General features: G+C 42.1%; 1 protein-coding gene across 2 annotated transcripts in view; it reads left to right on the top strand.

Moving 5' to 3' along the window:
- Window positions 1-2,036: 2,036 nt before the first annotated feature.
- Window positions 2,037-24,872, top strand: part of stk10 (serine/threonine kinase 10) — a 58,638-nt gene continuing 35,802 nt past the window's right edge. Inside the window, exons 1-2 of one of the 2 annotated variants that reach the window (XM_049591711.1) lie at window positions 2,037-2,151; window positions 22,665-22,829. In XM_049591711.1, the coding sequence (XP_049447668.1) occupies window positions 22,743-22,829 (87 nt within the window). In that variant the 5' untranslated portion in view covers window positions 2,037-2,151; window positions 22,665-22,742. Of the gene's footprint in view, window positions 2,152-3,102; window positions 3,549-22,664; window positions 22,830-24,872 lie in introns of those variants that run through there. The other variant, XM_049591710.1, reaches the window with a different exon arrangement.

Below are 24,872 nucleotides of genomic sequence, written 5' to 3'. Positions count from 1 at the left end.
CCATTCCACACTGTCCTGTCGATTAAGGGCAAAAAGCCCAAAAAATAATCTTTTAAATACCAGTGCAACCAGTGGGTTCCAGAGGTCAGAGTCACACACCGGGCCCAGTTTTTAAAACAACAGAGTATCAAGTATCAGACAAAATATGCAAGATACAAAGTGTTTAAGGAGCCAGAAGCAAAAACCAGTGCCTAATAGAGTAACAGGAGTAAGATAAGTACAAGAGTTACTAAAAGTGAACTAAAATGGTGGAAAAATGCAGATTGGGCTAATACTAAACATTATATTGTATATGAAGTAACAACAGGAAGTAGTATTGCACATGATTTTGATTTTGACAAAAGTAATATTGCACAAGAAATTCAATTTACATCATGTAAAAAGACGTAGTGCATCTAATGTAGGAGAATATTGCTGTCAGTGTCCTTTTTCCTTCAGCTGTTCTCCCTACAGAAGGGGGCAGGAGTTATACAGTTTGATGGCCACAGGTAGCAAAACTCATCTGTTGCGTTCTGTGGTGCTCCTGGGTGGTCTCATCAGTGTGCTCTGATATGACTCCAGAGTGGCATGCACGATGTGAAAGGCGTCGTCCAGAATACTGAATAGTTTTCTTCGCATCCTCCTCTCTGACACCTCCATTAAAATGTGTGTTATTTGTGGATGGTACCACTATTCTGTGCTCTGGAGAGGATTTACAGCTGCTTTTGATTAAGATCACAACAGAAATTAATGAACTGAAAAGATGGTTTGACAAAAACAAACTGTTGCTACATTTAACAAAGACCAAAATGGTGTTATTTGGAAATCAAAAAACTCATATGCAAGTGCAAATTAAGAGATATAATGTTTCTTTAGACAAAAGTGTGTGAAAATACGTCTCTGGGAGTGATAGTGGATCACAAAATAAGCTGGAAACCTCAAATAAGTCACATTCAATCAAAGCTGGTGAGGAGCATTGCAGTTATGGAAAATCAAGACACATACTGAACCATACATCATTTTATATCATCTACTGCTTACTCATTTTACTGCATCTTGAATACTGTGTGGAGGTCTGGGGTAGCACCTGTCAAAGCAATTTATATACATTACACATATTTTTATGTGGAGGGAGCACACGAACACACACTGTTTTTAAATAACAAATAATGTACAAAGCAAGAAATAATCTGTTTCTGGGCAATATTCAAAAAATGCTTTGTGACAGGGAGGGGAGATATAATGTAAGAAGAAAATTAAATCTAAAAAAAACCCCGCTGTGTTCGTACACTTGATTTCAATTCAGTTCAGTTGTAATTATAAAGCCCAGTATCACAAATCCCAGTTTGCCTCAGAGAGCATCCCTCTGTCCTTGGACCCTCACAGAAGACAATGAAAAACTCCCTTAAAAAACCCTTTTAACAAGAAATCAAAAATGGTAGAAACCTCAGGAAGAACAACTGAGGAGGGATCCCTCCTCCGGGACAGACAGATGTGCAATACATGTGTGTGCAGAACAGATCAGCATCATAAATTTACAGTGATCCTTATGACAAAATGACTTAAAAACGAGAGGGAGAGACTTGGTATGAGGAGTTAAAGGGAAACACAACCACAGAACACTTTAAAAAGATGTACCGACAGTAAATTTAGGAGGTATGCAGACAAAGACGGATGATGCTGATGGGTTGGTTGATTTTTTTTTTATCTGGCCTCGGTTGGGATAGGGTTTGTAAATTTAATATCTAAAGTGGTTGTTTATTTATCTATATTAATGGTTGTACATAAGTTTGGGATAGTTGTTGGCAATTTCCTTTTCAAATGAGACATGAATACTGAGAAGTGGGTGGGATTATATAAGTGTATACACTTCTTACTACTCCATGTCTGTTGATGTTCTTTTTTTGTTTTGTTTTTATTTTCTATTTATTTTTTTTGCTCAAAGTAAAGCTGCTGGATTAATTACTTTAAATTATTATTTAGTTATCAAGATGTTTGTCACTCACTCGTTGTTTTTTACCCTATGCTTTTTCTACCTGCTCAACAGGTAGTCTACAAGTTCACTGAGCTGATAGTGCCACTAGAGGGCGCTATAGCACTGCATGTTGGGATGAAGAGCAAGTTAGTTGAGCCAACATGTGGTTTGAATGAAAAGAGAATAACACAGTGCAGGTAAGTGATTTGAAAACCACTGAAGGCATTTAAGATTTTCAGAAACCTAAACTGTAACTAATCATGACCCAGAGTTTGAGTTTCAACAGTATCGTTATTGATTTTAACAACAATAAACAAAGACATAAACACATCCATTATGTGTACATATACATCCACAGACACGTGATTAAAAAAGATGCCTAAACAAAATGTCGGTACGACCGCGGACGGTTTAACCCCTCCCCAAAAGTGTGGGTTGAAAATAAATAAATGATGAAATGTGAAGAATAAATAAATAAATAAAATTAAGTAAAGAATATAGAAATAAAAAACATAGAAAATATATAAAAATGAATGGAGGAAAAAAACTAGATAAATAGGAAAACATGAAAATAAGAGGGGAAGGAAGATCAAAAATTATAGGTTGAGGATCTAGTGTAAAACAATTCACTTTATGTATATGTTATATTAATGTACACATTTGGACATTGCAGAGGGTCACTATTATATCCCAGGTACTTCCAACATGTGGCTTAACTCTGTCCTCTCCAGAGAACACATGAAGGGACCCCATGTTTTCCACGGGCAGAGATGTTGATAATTGATTGTTTTTCATACAATACAAAATGTAACTAAAAGCATTGGACATTATAGTGATGCAGTGTGATGTAACAGAACACTAAACTTGGGTCATAAGAAGTTAATATGTATCCCACAGAGCTCCAGCAGAAGTTCAGTAGCTGCGTTAATGGCACAGCTGGTGAGCTGTCAGAGGACACGCCCAGCACCGACCCGGACATGAAGTCCTTTCTACCTCACGAGCGCGATAGTGACGACGACTTGTTCTTTGAAAGAAACTACATTTCCATGACGGCAGTGGGAGGGTCGTTGAGTAACAAGGTGGGGCGTTTTCGCCCAGTCACCAGCAACAAGTTGCCCAAGCAGGCAGGCTGTCAGGCAGGCGGTTACTCCATCGTGTCTCCAGCGGCAGGTGGTCACCGCGCGTCCAGCACCGAGCGCAGCTTGTGAATGGGATTATGACCGCAGAGGCTTCAGGGTGACATGGACGGAGTAGAGTAACTTCTGTGAACTTGCGCAGCTTTATTTTTCTTTTCTACTTGACGCGGAAAGACGAGATTGTTAGATTGGTGACTGAGAAGTGTTTTCTGTCGGCGCGTCTGTGCGTGCTTTGCGCTCTCTGTGTGTGGAGCCTTTCCATAAGTTGTTTTCATGCGAAGCTGGATTCATTGTAAATAATGGCACTCGCAAGATTCAGCAAAATACTCCGTCTGCCCACACTTGAGATCAAAAAGAGAGTCAAGCAGTATGAGCACGTCCATCGGGACATCAACCCAAACGACTTGTGGGAGATTGTTGGCGAGCTGGGCGACGGCGCATTTGGAAAGGTCTACAAGGTGAGTGTGACTTCACACACACGAGGCACCTGCAAACTGACAGACCCTATTTATAGTCTCTAATCATCCCTAACTTTATTGATACGCTGCTCACCTGTTGCCAACTTCAATGAAAAGTTTCTTGAATCTAATATTGCTCCTTCATCTCTTCCACAGTCACTCATGTTTTCCCTAGAAAGCTCATTAGTGTGTGAAACTGTAAGATACACTCACACACATCACAATAACAACAGTGTGTCCCTCACTCTTAGAATACAGCCTGCATGATAGAGGCGTGAACGTGATCACCTGTGGATGCTTCACCATCCCAGCATTGCTGAGATTCTGACTAACATGTTAAAGTATGTGGTTGGTCCAGATTGCCACTGTAAGACAAACTCAGACTGTCACCACTGTAGCTTCTGGTATCACAGGAAAGTGTTCAGTGGATGAAAGGTTAGAAGAAAAGTCTCAAGTCAAGGATTGTTCACACCCTGCTGAGATCCACTTCATCTTCACTTTATGGCTTGTTGAAGTGACCTGTTTTCCCTGATGTCTCTTGTGAGTTCCCGCAAACATCTGCAGTACAGAAGGTTAACAAAAATCCTCACCGACTCCCCCACTCCTGGCTGTGAATCCGACGTGAAGCAGCTACAGTGACAGTGAAAGCACTCTTCATTAGTTCTGTCCACCCCTCTCCAGCGGCAGCAGCACTTTTGGCTCACAGGCGTTATTTAATCTGGATCTGTTAGCTGGTCAGTCAGTCCCCTCTGTGAAGCATGGCACAGGCGCTCTGTGTCTGCACTGCCCAGAGGAGCACAGTGAGAGCCTTTGACACATCAGGGGCCTCAGTGGAAGAAGTGATGCCGTACCAGAGGTCTGCTCCGAACAGAAAGTGTAGTCTTTTTGAGAGGACTCCACCTTATTTAGGTATTTTGTTTTTACTGGACAGTATACATACAGTGGGGAAATGTAACAGGACAGATGAATGTTGGAAGTTCATCATTTAAGTCTCCTGTTAGCCTCATATTTGAAGGAACAATATGATATGAACAAAAATACACTTGTTTCCTCTTACCTGTTGTGTTGTTTATTAATCTAGATTGTTTTGGTGTGAGTTGCCGAGTGTTGGAGACATCGTAGAGAGGTTTGTGTCTATTAAATTTGATTGAACTAGATGACACTTGACTTTTGGGGTTCAAAGTGCCAAAAAATACATTTGAAAAACTCAACAGCAATGTCTCTTTTGAGAAATCATGACCTGGTTAATCAAGACAGATCTTGCTGTTAGCAATTTGATGTAGGAACTATTTTCTACCTAATGCTACCTAATGTTACACCTCAGCCAAAAAGGAAGCTGTCAATGTTTATACCTCTCACTATCACAAGCAAGAGCCTCTCGTCTATAGGCCCGTTTCCACCGCAGGAATTTCAGGGTAATTTTACGGGGCCGGGGCCGTTGGTGCGTGTCTCCACCGCAGGAACCACCCCCGAAGGACAGCGTTCCGGAACTTTTACAGGGGCTAAACAAGTCCCTGCCTCTGAGTAGGTACTCAGAACGGCCCAGAGAAACTCCTGGCTGGGGCTTGGGGGTTACTTGGTGCTGATTGGATATACTCAAGGCGGGATGTGACGTTTTGTAAATAACAACATGGTTATCGTAGTTTAGCTAGGCTAACCATTAGCTGTTAGCGGTGTCTGTAATAACTCAATAAACGGTCAGTGAAAAAAATATTTTTTCCAGCGGATATCTTAGTTACAACATGATTGAGCTAGCAAAGCAGTTTTGTGTTGATATGTGTGGTATTTATTCAGTTTTGGGAAAACACAATGTCTAGAAAGCATCAGCTGACAGGGACAGCTAACAGTAGCAGCAAAGCTAACATCAGGACGTCATCTGTTAAAAGCTTCTCGTCGTCGGAAACGACATGAAACTACCCCAGTTAGCTCAATCATGTTATAACTAAGACATCCGCTGGAAAAAAATATTTTTTTCACGGACCGTGACCGGAGTTATTACAGACACCGCTAACGGCTAACGGCGTCCCTATGCCCCTACGTCGCCTCGGTCAAAATGGTCGTGCAACGATTACGTCACATCCAGAGCCCGGTAACTTTAGAGGAACCTTCCTGCTACTCCACTCTCTCAGTGGAGACACAGTGGTTGAGAGGGCCGAGGGAGAGGACGTTCCTGTAGTAGTTCCTGCCCCCCAAATAGTACCAGGAACTTCTTCAGTGGAAACGGGCCTTATGAGTAGATGCACGTTTCCTTCAGGGATGTGGTTGGCAGGTGCAGTTTGTCAGAAAGAAAATAGTTTCTACGTGAAACTGCTCATGACCAAGATTATCTTGAGTAACAGGGTCATAATTTCTGGAAAGAGACATTGCTGTTGAGTTTTCAAAGGTATTTTTTGACGTTTTGAGCACCACATGCCGAGTGTCATCTAGTTCAATTATGCTTAAAAGAAAGCAGACACCTCTACAGCTGATATCTAACACTTTGCAGCTTACACCAAAACAAACTAGATTGATAAACAGCACTACAGGTGAGAAAAAAGCAAGTATTTTTGATTTTTGGGGTGAACTGTCCCTTCAATATTTCAGTGGAATGGTGATTTGCTTTTGTAGCCACAGGTCTGATTAAACATTATATAAGTTCTCCTATAACGTGTCCCTAGAGCAGAGTGGGCATGTGAAGAGTCCAACGCTGAGAAAAAGACATAAATGAAGCGAGCAGTATACCATGAAAACAAACCATGCTTTCAGTTTGCTTCTAGGAAGCGGAGGGACTGACTGAACACGAGGTGCCTTAAGTCTGAAGAAGCCTGTAAAAGTTAGTTTGTAAATACACAGAGATTCTTTGGATTTCACAGACACTGTTCAAAATAAGCCGGACTAAAAGGCACATATGATTTGTGGCTTATCGTTGTGTTGAACACTATCCCACTTGACTAATTGGCAAGCTCTCTGACGTGTGATGTGTCCCCACTATGTTTTCCTTTCTTATGTAAATGTCAAGCCTCGGCTTTGGCTTCTGTTTCCTCTCCTTGAGTGGGTTGGAGGGAGGACAGCTCCACACCTGCATCTGTCAGATGGAGGGGAGGGAGGCAGAGTGGGAGCAGATGATGGCCAAGAGAGGAAATCGTGGGACTGCATCGGGGGGACAGCTTCCTCTAACAGGTCCCGAACCTCAGAGTAATCGGCTCGTCTGTGGGAGGGAAAGGCCTCAAGTGGTGAATTGCGCATTTTTTCCCGCTGTGAAAGTCTTTGATAGAGCGGGCGTGAAGGGGGGGGAATCTGTCTCCGTCACTAGTGACATCAACTTCTTATCAGGCTGATGGGGGCAGGAGTCAAATAAGTGACAAGCAGCAGAGGAGCAATAGTGATTGTCTCTTTAAAAATACAGCTTTAACTCGTGCCATTTGCACGTGGTAAGGACCCCCACTCAGGCAGCCTCTTTTGTTTCTGGCAAGTGTCTTTGAGATTGAGCGCAGGCCTCCTTTAATTGTACAGCGTTGGTTGAGAGTACAGAGTGCTCCTGTCAAACGGACTCTCTAAAGGTTAATATCACCATTGAGAATAACAACTCACTTTGTTGCGTAAGGGGAGTGTTGAGGACAAATCAAGCCACTTGCGCGTGCATGTGTTTATATCACAGGAACTCTGTGAAAGGAGAATCTCATAAAATGCATTATAACCCTTGGTCACCAAACATGTTCTGCTTTATTTCTTGTCCTGTAGATGCAACTGTACTTCTCTATTGTCGATAGTCTACTGCAGATAAGAGGTCACAAGTGATTAACAGGACAAGAAAGAGAACTGCTTCACACAATCGATTGTAGAGCTTTCTCTGATCTTTACTGGAGTTCGGTACTGAAATCCGGTGCCATTAGACCGGTGCCTACTGGACAGAAACGCAAAGCAGATTTCGGTGTTTCATTTCAATGCCAGATTGTTTATGCAGCAATGTGCAGTTGAAAGAACAGAGAGCGAAAGTGCGTGTGTGTGTGTGTGTGACAGTAAACAAAGGCTATAACTTGTCAAGAGCCAAGCCAAGTTCTTGTGTCTTGCTCACCACCTGCTGACTGAAATGAAGAGGGTTAACCCTGAAGTTAGGGAGCAAAGTTTCTTCCATTGGAAGGCTTGCTAAAGGTGGACTGTTAAGCTGGACCAGCTATTCAATTGTTGTTGACTGTTTTGTGCTTTATTTATTTATTTTTTTTTAAGTATTGATTTAGGCAATGTCACCATTTTAAAAGCACCTAGTACCAGTATTGGAGAAAACCCAAACAATACTCTTCAACCAGTAGCTCCATCACTCGCTCTGTCAAGCGGTTGGTTGGTTGATCGGCCCACAAAAATGTTCCCACCCTGTTGAGGGCTGCAGTTTTCGCCCTGAAATTTGGCACGACGATCAAGTGTGTGTTCATGCCAGTTGGCTAAAACTGGGCGAGGCATTGGGGGATGCATGTGCGCACAGTATGTGGTCGCAACTGTTGCACGTTCACACTTGTTCATGTGAAATATTGCGTCGTTTCATTGCTGTCTGGTTAAACTGTCGGACATTGTTCCATATTTTAAAGGGTCACTTGCCAAAAAGGATAAAAATCACTGGTGATAGGTTTATTATACATCCTGAAACACAAAGACGTCTGTCAAATGTATTAATGCATGCATTGCTTTTTTTGAGCATTAAGCCCCAAAAATTCAGATGAAAACTCGATGTAATGCAATTGACGGTTCATTTTCTGTCCAGTTAAAAAACAACCTTGCTTCATGTTTTTGACTAAGCATTTTAAGACATTATTAGACAAAATAAACAAACCGCATTTGGATTATTCATTTTCAAATGCTGGTTCGTGGTGTGAGAGCCACACAGAAGGAAATGCATGTACACAAGCAAGCTGTTGTTGACATTCTCAGGTTCTCTGTGTCACAAGGTTACAGTATCGCTGTCCACCATCAGTGTGGTGGTGTCATACTGCGGTTAAACACAGAGACATTAATGCAGTGTTGTTAACTGGGCATTGCTGGTTCAGTCTAAGAGCTACACGTCAGAGATGTAGGACCTGGTTTAATGAGAATAATTGGCAGTCTTGTCAAGGACCAAGAAATGGTCTGAAAATGTAATCATTGTTTTTTGAAGTGCAATCAGTGCTTGTTTTAGATTTAAAACACAGTTCGAAGTGTTTGGTTCGATGTCCTTTTGGTGCATGTTGTACTGTATGTCCTTGACGTACTGCTGGAAACGCCATGTTTTGCACCCCTGACATTTCTATCTCCCTGCAGGGCTTTATACTCATCACAACCACTTATAAGTCTCTCTCATTCTTAAAGTCATAACAGGAGAATGTCTCACTTCCTGTCCGCCCAGTGTGTCATCGGATGTTTTCTTTGTTTTTCTGCGCGTCTGTCTATGCATGCTTGCACTTGTTGGAAAGAGCCTGTGTGTGTGTGTGAAGGTGTGCGGCTGCAAGTGAAGCATGAAACAGAGTTGTATGGTTCCCCTCACTAATTAATGGGCCACGTGCCGCTGAGCACATTGCCCTGCTGCTGCCACTGCTGGTGAAATGTTTCCATAGACACGAGCAGGTTGTAAGGTTATGCTCTGTCAAATTCCCATCGAGGACTGGAACACAGTGCATCTTAGATAGTGGATTGAAACTGCAGAAGAGGACTTGTTTGTGTAGTTAGCCAGTACTGTAGCAGTATCACATTACTCTTGATTAAGATGAACAACAATGTGGCTTATGTACACAGGTTTAAAGATGGGAAGACACTTTAAGAGACACCATTTCTTTGGGTTTTTGAGTTATTAAAGTAAAAGGGTGTAAACTGGGAGTGGCTTGAAAAGAAAAGAGAAGTAAGTTTTGATGCAGTAGGTAAGGTAGCCACACTGGGTTTAGGCCACAGTCTATGTCTGTTTTAATTACATTATCTGTTGTCACTTTTTATGCAAGACTGTTGGGTATAATCTAGAGCTAAGATCAGGCCCAAAAATCAGGCCAAACCCTACAGGAACCCACATATGTTCTGTCCAAGCTTGTACTGAAAGCACATTACGGCAGCAGTCTGATTAAAAACCTAAATTACAACTGCTAAAAATAAAAATAATAATAACATTAAAACATTATTGCAAGAAAAGTAAACTTAACTCTTTTTGGTGCAGTAACAGACAGCTGAGTCACGATCATTGGTACGTAACCCGATTCAAGATCATGGGCAATTTTTCAGATATTACAGCTTGGCCCAAACCTGCCGGGTCAGGTCGGACCCAGTCGGGTTCTCTAGTACTATCAGGTTGGGCCTGATGGGTCTGGTTGGCCTTCAGCCAAGGCCAGAACATAATTGTCCCTCTTTGGAAAGGAACCAGTACTTTTTTCGTTTGTTTAGATTTGAATAATGGGCCATTTCAGCACAATTCCAGAATCTTGGGCCCCTGACGATATATACTCGCAGGCTAGATGATGTAGGAAACCTATATTCCTATATAGCACAAAGTAGTGCTTGCAGTGACAGATGGTGGAATGAGCCACAGGCTTATGGAAAAAAACAACTTCAAACATGATTATCCTCTTCAGAAAAGTGAAAGCAAAACACGCTGGGTGCCATCAGTCAGGGCGAGGGGGCAGAGGTTGCAACATCCTCTTTGCAAAGGAAAGCCACAAGGTTTATGTGAAATGTCACAGTCTTAATTTAGAATACGGCAGTGCTAAGACGCATGTTGAAGTACCTTAAGTGAGAGCATCGTCAGACTCTGGGTCTAATCTCTGGGACCAGCTGGGCCCACAGCGACTGATAGGAGCCCTGTAGAGTGGGCGTGGGCCTAGCATATTGGGAGTCCTCGAGATGACGTTGTTACTGGCACTTACAGAAGGCTTTTCTGTGTTACTACATCAATGCACTGCTGGTAGTTAAGAAGCTGTGACTAACTGGAGGTTGAGGACTTTTATGATATTTAGTCTCGCAGAGCCAGAGTCCATTCTCAGAAAACAGAATCAATGCAAGAAGCAGAATAAGCCACTTTAAGTAGTCCTAAACCTCCACCTACTCTCAGAGACTTGGATATAAGTCATGTTTTTGTCGTGACATTTTTGTTTGACTCTTATTTATTGGATTTCCTCTACATTTGAATTTAATATTGAGGCACACAGTAGCCGTGCCATTCACTCTAAGTTATTAAAGATCAGTTTAGTTAGTTGCACTGAATCATCTGGTGTCTTGCAACACCTGTCTGAACCATGTTTTAACAGCGCACTCTTACCACAAGCATGTGAACCCTCCAATCTGTTGTTACTTGTATTGTGTGCAGTAAGCCGTAGGCAGGAAGTGGATCTCATCTGCCATGAGATTCATGTTTTTGAAATATTGTGCAAGGCCTTGCATGAGTATGAATGATTGAAGAAAGCAGTGTAAGCGTGGGTTATTTTCCTTCAAGGCTCTCTGTGGCATGTCACAATTTCCTGTCTCAATGACCTGCTTTGTCCTTGTGACCTCCGCTTCAAGGTTTTCGAAGGTGGGACATTTTTCAGTGTTGATCAAAACTTTCACATCCTGAATTGCTCCGTTTCAGGGTGTTAGGTTTGAGCTTCGCTTGGTTGTGTGTCTCACGCCCAGTGACGTCCTGTGAATGTATAAATTCAGGCTTGCATGCAGTCAGTGGGTTGTAAGAGAGGAAGAATCTCACTGCTGACTTGGTAGAAGCCACAGATGCATGCATTACCTTGTCTTTTTCTCTTTGAGTTTGGGATGAGCCGTAATATAAGACGTGAAGCTCACATTTTTACTCAGAAGTCCCAGCTTTGTAACTTTGAAAGAATTATTAGTCACTTTTTAAAAAAAAACTTTAGTCACCTTCATCTTCTTGGTCTACTTTTAAGTGAACCAAGAACATTTTGTCTCTTAAAACAACTGAACTGTTTAATCTGACTTCCAAATTTCACTTACAAATGCAATCCCGACCATAAAAAAAAGAAGCTTGATATAGCTTAGTATTGTGATATTTTTGTGTCGCAATATCACATCGTCAAACAGTGCAGAATATCCAATCTTTTTTAATTATATAAATTATTGATATGACAAACACATTAAAGGTAGGGTCTGGAGGATTTTCCAGTTGCTGTTTGTAAACACACATTCAAATTTGGCTCCTCCTATCAGGCTCAACTCTCCCGGGTGTATGGAGCCCTGAGGTACGGAAGAAGGCTTCACAGAAGAGGTTCAGACAAGGCTCGCGCTGGTGCACGCTCGGACACGCTCGGGCACGGCACCTGCGCTCTCTCATTGGCTGGGGAAATCTCCGCCCAGAAGCGGTCCGAGCTCACAAAAACATCAAAATACAGTTAAAGGGCAGGAGCTCTGCAAACAGAGTCACCACCACACATGAGTAGAAGCCCATAGGTGATGATTAAGCAGGATTTCATTTGTATATGTCTATATTTTGTTTTGTTTGAAAATCCTCCAGATCCTACCTTTAAACTTCAGTTAGCCTACTGGAATAATACAGTTAATTGGGTTTTCAGTTCACCAGATACATTTTGCTGCTGCAAAAAAATGGCTGAAGTGAAATTAACAGACTGAAAATCCTTAATCTTATTAGATAAAACAGACATTGATAAAGTTTTCCTTTGGAGACATAATTTACAGCTGAGAAATAGTAATAAATAGTAATATATTTTGTTGCAATACTCAGCATATTGCAACATATTTAAAATCACAGTAATATTGTATTGTGACATAGGTATCGTAATAATATCATATGGTGGGTCCCTGGTGATTCCCACCCCTGTCGAATAGTCACTTTTATTTCCTTCATAGTAGTCTCGCTCACCAGACCTTTCTCAAGAAAACAAAGGTCTGGCTGGGCCGAGTCTCACTTTAAGATTGGAGAAAAAAACGTCCCGGCTGCTTGTATTTCTTTCAACCAATCACAATCGTTCTGGGCGGTGCCACAGCAACGGTGTGCTTGCAAAAATATTGCCGGGGGGAAACAGGTTTTAGTGTAACACGCCCACAAAAATATCGCCTACAGGACGTGAACCATGGCAGAAAAATGGCTATATCCCCGCAAGATCAAACACCGCAAAAGTACGTGTTGAAAACTGCAACACAACCAGAGGTGGTAGGGTGGGACTTCAGCGGGTGGCTCGTTCCGCCCAATGAGAGGCTGATCTATGCAGCGAACTTCCGCCCACTCAGACTACCTTCATAGAGACTTGATACATTTAGGATGAATATTATATTGTAGAAAAACAACCATCTCCAGTCTTTTAAATACTGTTTCACTACCATACTTACCACAAAAAGACTCTTTTACTGTGTTGCCTTTGATTGATGATCAGTTTGTATTTTCAGGAGAATTATCTGAAAATGAATACAGTAAAATTGTTCTTTTCCGCAAACACGTGGAGTTGCAGGGGCACTTTAATGTCTGCAGGAGTCCCTCACCTGCTGCATACAGCCCCAACAACCTCCACTAAGAAGCGGTGTTTTAGTCAATGAATCCTACCGAACATGTCCCCCTGATTCCCACTGGAAATGACATCTGTGGGTATTAGTACACAAACTTGACAAAGATTTACCGTAAGACCAAAAAACCTTTGACTTTTTTGACTTTTTAGATATGCTGTCCAACTTCTCTGTAAAACAAATCCGTAGCCGACATGTAGATGTTTAACATGCTTCACTTGTGCCCCTTGGTCATCTAAATGAGAGATCATCACTTCCACAGGCGCCTGCTGTCAGAGGTGAGGTTTTATTAGCTGCTGTCATTATGTAGAGGCTGAGAACCACATTCCTGTTCGCAGACACATGGGGAGAGCCTACAGAGGAGGGGCGAGTTATAGGTTTATGATGGGCCAAAGGTCTAACACACACACACACACACACATTCCCCTGAAGGGACCTGTGTATGTGTGTGGAAACTAAACACCATATACAGGCCAAAATTACACGTCAGCATGTGGTATGTTCATTCAACCTGGAGGTGACTGACCCCAGGGGAAAGTTCTGTGTTCTTGGTTACAGGAGGTCATCAGGTCCATTGACATTATGATTAACTATTTCACATCCTTTCAGCCTACAGTCTAAATGGACAAAGACCCATTAAGTGTGTTGTGAATGTGAAAGGCTTAAGGCTTTTCTTTTTTTATATTTATATTCTAAGCTCATTGTCTTAACTCCCCTCAGGCTTCTTTTTTTCATATTTACTGTGATCCAGCTCTGTGCTTTTATGGCCAACACACCCACTGTAATCATTAATGCCTCAGTCAACACAGACACAGTATTAAACATTATTATTTCCAGCTTGATTCATTTTGAAAAGACTCTGTGTACCTGAATACCAAATGACACACGCACACGTGAGACTGGGAGAGTGTGCTTTTGTGTGTGTGTTTACTTAGTCAGAGCCAGAACATACAGTGTGTTTGTACGCAAACACGTGGGTCAGTAACATCTGCTTTTTCTAAAGCTCTTCTTGAGCAGCAGCCGGTGCGCTTCTCGGTCATGGATTGTGGCCTTCAGACGGACTGTTACTGAAAACAGATGGATACATGCACATGACAGATGGGGGGAGATATACAGGCTGGGATGACAGACAAATTTGGTGAGGGAGACAAAAGATGTGCAGCGTGGCTGACAGTGAATGATGAGGCAGGAGGGTAGAGAGGTGTGCTGGACATATGCTGCAGGAAAAGTTGTCTCTCACCAGTGCAGTGTGGGATTACGAAAAATTTGCTTGCAGATTTTTTGCAGGACAACGATGCACAGTCCGGTGCAAATTATCCACATGGCTGTGTTCTATTTTGAGAATGTCATGGACCCCATGAGGAGTAGCTGTTGCCTTGGTAACACATAATGGGGACCCAAATAAACAATAAACAAACAATTTCCAACATTAACTACACACAACATAAACTAAACGGATTCTGAAATTGATGCTAATACTAGCTGCTGTTGCCTCATATACCAGCTGCTGGGTGATCTCATGCCATATATTGTCCTTGGTGATGTTGTCGTCATCGTTTTTGTCATACAATATTGGGTGTTGAGAAACCAAATTCATAAGACATTCCCCCAAATCGGCAGCAAGCTAGCTATGACCTGGAGGTATGACGTGAGTTGGAACAAAGGATTTCATTGGTCAAACTTTTATTTTTGCATGCCCCTGGGCCATTCAATTTTTTAAACCTTGCACAAATGTTCTATCCTGGAAATCCAGAGTTCTCGCAAGAGCACAATTTGAATTTGCTCAGCGAGTCACTCTGGCAATTAGTAATGATGCTCATTACCCATGCCCTTGGAGCCGAGCTGCACCAATCACATCGGTGTATCTGATATAGGCGGGCCAGAGGTGAGCTAAACAGATGACAACAGTGCTGCAACGACGAAGTCCAGAATCAGTCAGTAAACATTGCAAGATGGCTACAGATGAACACCAGTTGTTTGAAACAGCTTTGGCCGCTACAATGAACGAGTTAGACTTGGCTTTTTCTCTAAAAGAGGAACAGAAGACGGCGCTCGAATCTTTTCTTTGCAAGAAGGACGTTTTTGCAGTTTTGCCAACCGGATACGGCAAGAGTCTAATCTACCAGTTAGCTCCACTGGTAGCGCTCTGGATACGTCACCCCGTGTATTGTTCTGATTGGTCGTAGTGTTATCCAATTGCGTGCAGTGATATTTTCAAATGCATGCTTGCTTTTAAAAGGCTTAAAAAGGGAAAAACAAGATGGAACATTTTTTAGATCATATTCAGATAGATGGATGAAAAAGCATACAGGTAATCTGATTTATAGAAAAATAACATGGAAATAGAAAAAAATGGGAAACAGATGCACAAAAACGGAAAGTGTGTTGGGTATTGAACTCTCCAGTTTCCTTAATTTTTCATCTAAATTGCAGTGAAATGCACATTACAGATGGTCTTTATTGTCATTTAGGCCCTAGAACTATAACTCGTTTGTGTTTATTTAGATGTACTTTTACTCTGCAAGATAAATTTTGGCATTTGCTGTAATTGTCAGCTGTTTATGTACCCAGTTTCCAGTGGTCTGTATCACAGCTAGCACGTGTTCTCGTAAGATATCATATCGAGTCATTTACTGAAGCCACATCAGGAAAGGACTTGTACAGATGAATGTACAGTAGCACTTTCACATTTTAGCCCTTTTAAGCAGTTTGTTCAAGAGTGTGAGCGTTCCTGTTTCTCTGCCAGGTTGGGTCCTCTAAGTAATCCTTTTGCACTTAACCTACATGAAAGCCAAGTCACTAATGAACAGGAAAAACGGCCAGGCAGAGATCTAGTGAGACGAGCTGCGAGACGGAGTCCCTCTGGTCTCCGTGGAAACCAGACCCCAAACAAAGCCAAAGACTGTTGTTGTCCTCTGGAGGAGAGGTAGAGAGACTGAGGAAGCAGTGAAGCATTGTTTTCTCCTGGGGCGGCTACAGCAGTAGTTAACTGTATTCTTACTTTGTTGGTGATGTGGTTATACACTGTTATTATGTTTCAATCTACAGTGTTTCCTTTTCAACTCACTGACATCTGGCGCCTCTGTGTGCTGTTTACTTTTGTTTTGTTGTCACATTATTTTGTCACATGTAGACAAATTAAGAATGATGTAGGTGGGCTAAAGTGAGATGAACAGACTGAAAAGGTAATACATCACAATATATCGCAATATTCAGCATATTGCAACATATTTAAGATTGCAGTAATATTGTATCCTGACTTAAGTACTGTGATAATTTCGTATCGTGGATCTGGTGATTGCCACTGCTTCCTCCTGGGCCAACTGGAAACAAGTGGTGTCATCTCTGTGAAGCAAGAATATGCTTCTGTGGGCTGCATATGGGCAAATGTGCCCTGAGGTCCACTGAGACTTCTCTTTTTTACTTATATGACATTTGCTTTTTTGGTTTCCATTTTAAAGTCTACACTATGCAGGAATAATCAGTGTCTATTGGTCAACACAACATTCAAATTTGGCCCCTCCTCCCAGCACTGCTTGTACGTACACAGCAAGCTACTATACTAATGTAGGAACGTTTCATTTGTTGTAAAAGCCAAAACATTAGCAAGCTAACTAAGCTAACCACTGCACTACCTGTCAAACAGGAAACAGGCCAACAATGTATTGCTCTTCCTCCCTATCCTCTACTTCAGTGCTCACCAGTAAAAGTCAAAGCCAACCCCAGATTCACTCTTGTTTTGGAAAAAGCTTTGTCCGGTGTGGTTTTGTTTCGCTGTGTTTGTATTTTTTCGGCATTGTATCTGCAGTTTTGGTAGCCTCCTCTTGGATGCCTGCTGTTTATGGGCTACCTTTCCTCAACATGGCAAAACAAGAAGAAAATTATAGGTACTGCGCAGCGATGGGTCGGGTTTGGGCATTTTTAGGCAATTCTGAGCAACAAGTAGAAGAATGGAAGACATTCAGGAATTTAGCAACACAATCTGCCTTTTGCATCAGCTGAGGCTTGAATTCACAACCTCTGAGACTAAGGATCAGTTTCTGTCTCACTGAGCTAATTAGTCAGTGACAATTCATGTGTAGCTTCACAAACTGACTAAGCCAGACGTGCAGGTTTAGCAGCCGTCCATGCATGGAAAAGCAGATTTCAAACCTCTGAAAATCTGAAAATACACATATATTGCATCTAGACAGCATGGAGATGTTGGTAATTTGTAACAATGATTGATTTGCTCCATAAGTGAAAAACTGATGTTTAAAATTACCATTTTTACACTGACTCCAATTGTTCACATTAGAGCAAAATTCAAAATGCTGTCAAAAATTCAGTTTTTGAGATAAAATTCTGAAATTTGCCACACATCATCTACCATGACTCTAGAATTTTATCATTTTTTCATGAACATTGAAGATTTATTTAGCAAGAATTTGCAAGTATATGTTTACAGTACCGTTTACAGTCAAACATTTTGATGCACTGTAGGCTCAATTTTTGATAAATCAAAAATCGGAGAAACATAGTTTTTGTAGGACAGTCTGAAGATGCTCTGTAACAAGTTTGGTGTCAATTGAGAAAAACTTGTGGGAGGAGATAGGTTTAAGAAGTTTTTCAATTTTTGAAAAAAACAGAGTGATGAACTTCATAATTTTTAATAGGTTACAATGTAATGTACAAAAGTTTCTTCAGTATTGGGGCTACAGTTTGATGAAAGTTGTGAAGTTGTAGCACGTATGGTTGATTTGTTATGAATTTTCAAAGTTTTGAACTTTAGACACTTGCTGTAGCGCCACCATCAGGACTATTGGCTTGAGTTTACAGCTGAGGATATCTGGCATGAGACTGCACCTTTGTGCAAAGTTTGGTGAGTTGTCACCCATGGGAAGTATGATTTCCTCGGAAGAAGAAAGAAGAAGAATACCTAGGATTACAATAGTGTCCTGGTAGCGTAGCTACCCGGACCCTAATAAGAAAATACAGGCAGAGAGCAGGGTCCTTGCAGATGAATACACCGCCACACACTTCTGGTGGGTTATAAGTGATGGCTGACAGTGATTACTTCACAGTTTTTAAGGAAAATTCTGCCTAGTGTACCTTTAAACTCCAGATTACACTTGTATAACCTATTAACATGCTTGACTCGCAGCTTTACACAGTGTTGTCTACTTTTTTAAATGTGTGATAGTGCGTTTCAGTTTCTCTCTGAGCCTCTCTGACCTAAAGTTAGATTTGAGACCCTTTTATGCCTCAGAGAGCTCTCACTTCTCAGACACAGCGAAGCACAATTTCAGCTTTACTAAAAAAAAAAGTGTGAACATTTTGCTTTTGCATCCTAGTATGTTAAAAGCACTAAACACATTATTCCTCATGTATTGTTAAACTTCCTTGTCATTCTACATTTGTGTATCCAGTGTTCTTTCTAACCTTAGGTTGTCTAGACATGAACGCAACATATTGCGAGACATTACGCACATGACCGGCAGAGATTCTATGTCAGGATGTGATGTAAGGTCAGCATACTCCGAACAAACCATAACAACATGGCGGAAAGTGTTGAAGAAATTAACTCGTGTGTACATACTGAAGCACTCACAAACATATACACACACTTGTGCATTGATGTCACGCTAACTCGTAGGATGTCAGGAGGTCTCATGTGAGACACAATGAAGCGTTTCAGTGCAATTTCCTCCCTGTGCACTGTATACACTTGGTAGGGTGCACACATAAACAAACATGCGTGTTTGCATACTACACTTGAGGGCCCTTGACGTAATGCCTTCCCTTGCACCACGCAGAAAAGCACAACATAAATGCATGCAGCTCAGGTCTCTCAGCCTGCCCTTTCTGTCGACTCCCCCAACCATCTGAGGGCCGGGGGTGCATTCCTGAGCTTTGTCCCCACTGACATGTAAAGGTGTGTGCGTGCGTGTGTGTGTGAATGCCCTTGTGAAGCTGGGGCAGGGTGTTGGCCACTGAAAAGTTAAGACTCTGTTCATATTTGTGAACATGACAAAGTTGATATCATCTATTCACTTGTACACGTGCAGAAAACGTGCAGACATGTTGTGATGTCGTGGCAGACATTCATATCTCATATCTTTTCTGTGAGACCAGTGTTCCACTGAAAAATGCATGTATGGTGATGTAAACCCCCAGACACAATATTACAATACCACTACTTGTTCAGACACACAGTCAGTCAGCCATTGTTCTGTTAGTCTGTAGATCTGACACAGCATGAGAGACAAGAGGAGGACATGGTGAGATAGGCAGACAGTAGACGGGGACTGATAACATAGCAGCCTTATCCTGTTGCAATAGAAGTGGTAGTCTACATTGTGAGCATGACTTAAACAAGGCATTATTGTTTATTAAATGTCCCCGAAAGATGCATTTGAATCATATAAAGAGCTTTTTCTTTGACGTATAACGCAGAACACCAACAAACATAGGTGCATATACAGCACCAGCAGGTCTGCAGCCACTTCTACTGGAAATCAGAGACCAGGCACAGAGTTTGTTGCGGCTGACAGTGTATGTGCAGGAGGGCAGCTGATAGCAGAGAGCTGAGATATTAGCAGAGAAGTGAAAGTGTCTGGTGCCTCTGTGTTTACTGTCGTGTCTTGTTAACAGACTGACTGATGGCTTGATGGCAGGAGGAGACGTCCTGTTGACTCACACTGTGGGTTACCCTGGCGTAGGGGGCAGTTCGGCTTCTCTGGAACTCTGTTTGACAAACACACATAGCCACTGCGAGGCGGGATAAGTTAAAGAGTGTGTGTGTGTTGCTGTTAGCCGGATCTGTTTATTCAGATGTTTTCCCACAGCCCCTGTACAAGCGTGGAGGCATCAGACCCCCACTGGGCTGTTTAGTCTGATGTGTTTCTACAGGTCACTGGGTGGGCATGTGCATATGTACACGTGGCCTCCATGTCTTACCATGACATTTCACTGTCCAGATTTATTTTCTTGTTCATGCACCAACTTTCATTCACTCAGTTAAGTTCCTATCTGCTTCCTTATCTTTCAGGTATCTCCAGCTTCTTTTGCTATAGAGGTTTAAATGTGGAATTGTCTTCAGTCACTTCCTGTGATCTGTCATCGTTGGAGGTTTCTAACAATCATGCAGCCTGAATCACCACCTCTGTTTTGGACTCTATTTTCAGTCATGGCTTGTTGCCGCTCGTGCTCTTGCGATTACGCCACTGAACGTGTGGTTCTTTTTGCATGCGCACATTAATGTCGTGTTCACCCACAAAATCCCATCAGTCAGCATTCACAACATTCTCTCTCACTCAAGGAAGAACATCATGTGTTTGGCGCCTTGTGCCTCACTCTGAGTCACCCTATGGTTTGGGTGTTTTGATGCTTTCCAGAAAGGCACTGAATAATATGCTCATGTTTACGTTCTCTTCGCTTTATCGCTCAGGATTACAAGGACTGAATGTCTATCTGTGTGTCTTAGTTTAGTCACACTCACCACTTCATGGCTTTTGTGGTTCCTCTTTTTTTCCCCCAGTTGCTCAGGGAGGGTGTGGAGTTCCCTTTCCTGTTTTGTCTCTAAATGTTAGTCAATATTTTAACGGTCCCACGTTTCTTGATGTTTTGGATTCCCTTTGGCTTCAACTGAGGATGGAGAGTCCAGCTGGCAGAGTGATAGACATGTGCAAGAAGCTGGATGTTTGGATTTTATTTTTAGGATTTTTATTTGGACATAGGACAATATGAAAATTTCACATCATCATTGTCCTGGCCAAAGTTTTTGAGATGTACAACATTATCCCAATAATCATCAAAATTTACTTACCTTTATCTTAGATTGTTTTTTAAGAGACAAATATTCTTACTGCATCACAGATAGGATGCAGATCTTTTTTAGGAAGAATCAAATCATCTCAAAATGCCAGGCTTTTCAACTATTTGAAATGTCATCATAGCTTCCGATACGAAATATGCCAATGCTCAATCATTTGTTTTTTGAGCTTGATGCACATGCAGCCTGGTTTTGCAGAGTCTCCTTTATTGTTGATTTCCCAGCAGTCTCTATGGCCCCTTTTACACTGACCGTTCTAGACAGGAGTTTTGGGCCGTTAGTCTGAATTGCTGTTCTTTATAAAAGGTGCAATAGCGGATTTTGCCCAAAAGCCAGTAGTGGAGGTAGTAACAGCACCATGTGAACGTTTGTGTAAAAGGGACAGCTGGCAGGACAGGACAGCTGTGACGTTTTGACAACGTTTGATATATATGGAGAGACTTAAAAAAGCAGCTAGCAGCAGTTAGAAGCTAACTCAAAGAAGAACAGTGGCTGAAAATGTCCGCAAACGGGGGAGACAATGGGGTCTGGGTCCTCCTTACCCTCTGAGCGGAGGGCAATATCATCCACCATATAACAGGGATGGTAAATGGTTGTTTTTGCCATGTTACGCCATTGTCATTGGTTAAAAAGTGTTGCAGACGGGTGTACTATATGTCACACTAGAGGCCAAAGCTGTGGTGTTAAATGTCACACCTTTTTTGCGTCTGGGATGCTGGCATGTTATCTAAAATCACACACTGGAGTAGCATTATGTCAGTGTTGTTAGACTCTGTGTGAAAAATGCAACGGCAGCGTAAAGAGGAGACTTCGTAGCGGGCCTGTAGCGTGATCTGTGTCAAAAGGGCTTCTTGGGGGGCAACCTCCAGCTCACTTGGAGGTTGTGCCAAGGTTTCTGCAGCAGCCTGGGGTCGATTCCAGTCTGTGGCCCTTTCCTACATGTCACCCCCCCTCTTTCTCACATATTTCCTCTCTATCTTAGCTATCTGATTAATGGAAAAAATAATGGAAATTCACCACGATCAACTTACTGTGTGGTTGTTGTTGTTTTTTTGTTTTTTTTAAAATTGCTATCCATTATAAAGACATATATTGGCACGGTGGTGTGGTGGTTAGCACTCTTGCCTCACAGCTAGAGGGTTGCCGGTTCGATCCCAGGTGTGGGAGCCCTTCTGTGCGGAGTTTGCATGTTCTCCCCGTGTCAGCGTGGGTTCTCTCCGGGCACTCCGGCTTCCTCCCACAGTCCAAAGACATGCAGATTGGGGACTAGGTTAATTGATAACTCTAAATTGTCCGTAGGTGTGAATGTGAGTGTGAATGGTTGTTTGTCTCTATGTGTCAGCCCTGCGATAGTCTGGCGACCTGTCCAGGGTGTACCCTGCCTCTCGCCCGATGTTAGCTGGGATAGGCTCCAGCCCCCCCGCGACCCTCAACAGGATGAAGCAGTTAGAAGATGAATGAATGAATGAATGATATTGTTCCATACTGTATATGTATTTTACTGTATACATATTTTAAGTCTATAAAATAATAATAAAAAAAATGCTTGCAGACATGTTGAGAAACAGTGTGATTCATTCTCTTCACACCCCCTTCATATCACACAGCTACACCCTGTATCTCCCTTGCTATTAATATTTTCTGAGGAAGTCCGAGTGATAAAAAATGCTCTCTCTGGAGAAGTGAAACTCTTAAGTTCATAGGATTCTTTACACTGAAAAAAACTCATTTATTTACTTTTGCTGAGAAAGAGTTTTAGCCCTAAGAGAGGAAGTAAAATGCAAGAATCCATCATCAGGTCTAATGCCATAACTCATGCATGTTGAATGTAATGTTGTGCTTCTCTGTCTCTTCAGGCCAGGAACAAGGAGACGGGAGTTCTGGCTGCAGCCAAAGTGATCGAGACGAAATGCGAGGAGGAGCTAGAGGACTACATGGTTGAGATTGACATCCTGGCTAAATGTGATCACCGCTACATTGTCAAGCTGCTCGATGCATTTTACCATGACAACAAACTGTGGGTAGGTAACACAGGAAGCTGGTTAGGACGACCAGCTTTGAGTGCAAACCACAAACTTTTTAACCCTTCTCTCTATTTTTTTTCATCTTGCCTTTACTGCTCACCTTCACACATTTTGCTCATTGTGGCACTTAAACTAGGCAAAGAAAAAAAACATTGATAAGCTGAGTTCAGAAGGAATTGTGCTAAAACAGATAGTATGCTGCTGTGTGGAAACACTGTGGTCAATGCTGCTGTTGTATTACACTGGTGCATAATGTACCAAAGTGTATCAAAATCTATCATCCTTTCTCACAAGATGTACTCTTTCCACTATATTGAGGAGTTTCTGTGTCTGTCCATCAAGTTTCTTTGCAATTTCATGCAAAACTAAGCAATCAGTGGGGAAGTGGAAAAACAGACCTTTTCACCATGTATGTTGGCAGGCTCGTAGGATGTTTCATTTCAGCCTGTGACTGCCTTGTTATTCTATTGCAACAGTATCTCATCCAGAGTATATTTCTCCTACATATGAATGCTCTCGTGAAAAATAAAGATAAGAAAAGTAGATTGCCTAAATGAGGATGACAGACAACCCACCCGCCCCCACCCCCCGGGTGACATAATGCATCAGAAATGACCCAATCCTCACCCCGATGTTACTGCAAGAATGAAGATCAATTTCAGTTCAGCGTTTTCTGCTGCCGAGTTATTTTCCCTCTCCACACTCTCCCACTGGGTCAAGTGTTAAACTCCCTCTGTAATCTCCCACTCTATCTGGCCAAGAAAAATAATAGTGACCTCATGCTGGGGCACGACCTTGAATATCTGAGGAATTACAAGATGTGGATAAGACTAAAGATAGTCATGTTACGTTTTTTTTTTTTTACCCCTCGACTTGTGATATTATTATCAATGTAAGAGAAGAGTTTAGATTTAATGGTTGGTTTCTTCTCCAGTTACTCTCCCCTCCTCAGTTAAAGAGGCAACAGATAGGATTCGTTTTTTTTAGCATGGCGCCACCTAGCGTCAGCGGTGTTTCTCGCACTGTCACAACGATCAAATTGACCATGGGGGGTGTTATCACTGTCCGAGGGCTGCCGTAGAATGGCAACGAGGATGTCAGCCAACCAACACTCACTACCCGGTCCCAGGTTGCGGCGATTTGCGATGCCGGCCAGCTAGGAATGAACTAGCAGCCAGTACAGTACAGTCCTCTCTGGTCTAGCTAACATTTAGCTGTGTTACTTACTGATCCATTAGAAAGAAAGCTAGCTGGACATCAGTTTTGAAGCCTCTTTGGTCACGATGCTCCCTCCATCTCTTGAACGCCTGACTCAGGTTTACTCTTGTTTTTCCTCTTCTTTTATCACTCTCCTTCTTTGCCTCCTCACACAGAGGAGCTCCTTTTCTTTTGCTAGGCTGTTTTTCACTTATCTCCACACTTTGCCCGTCTGCCATTGTGTTCGTGACTCAACTATCTCATGCCCAACTCCTCATAAGGACCGGCTCCAGTCCCTGATTGCCTGACCGACCAATTTTGCAATACATGACGCGTTTCCTGCCATCAAGCAGATTCTTTCGGCGAAATTTCGGCATCAGTGGCAGAAGCTTATTGCAAAGATTGCAAAGCCACTAAATAAACTATGTAAATGCTGATAGTCTAATTTTACTGTGGACACTACCCTGTGCAACCCACATTATTTTCATAATGATATATTTAGGAAAAGATGCTATCTGTTGCCTCTTTAAAAGAACAATAGTAATCGTTATGTATATTGTAAAATTTGAAATCTATAAGATTTCAATCCTGGTTGATTGGGCAACACCTGTGGTAACCATGTTAACAGCAAGTGTGGTTTACTACCACAGCAAACACTTATTAAGCTGCAACTTTGTCAGAAATACAACAGGCAATGAACACTGTTGTATCTGGTTACAGTGCAGCCAAACAAACTCACATTGTATTAATAAAGAAGTCAGTCAATAATAGCTGCAACCATCATCTGATCTGATGCCGTGCACAAGCAAGTAGTCAGGGCACAGTAAAGTTGGTTGTGTTGCT

The sequence above is a fragment of the Epinephelus fuscoguttatus genome, linkage group LG12 (assembly GCF_011397635.1).
Source record: "Epinephelus fuscoguttatus linkage group LG12, E.fuscoguttatus.final_Chr_v1".
In the NCBI taxonomy this organism is placed as follows: Eukaryota; Metazoa; Chordata; class Actinopteri; order Perciformes; family Serranidae; genus Epinephelus; species Epinephelus fuscoguttatus.
This window is presented reverse-complemented; position numbering and strand designations above follow the sequence as displayed.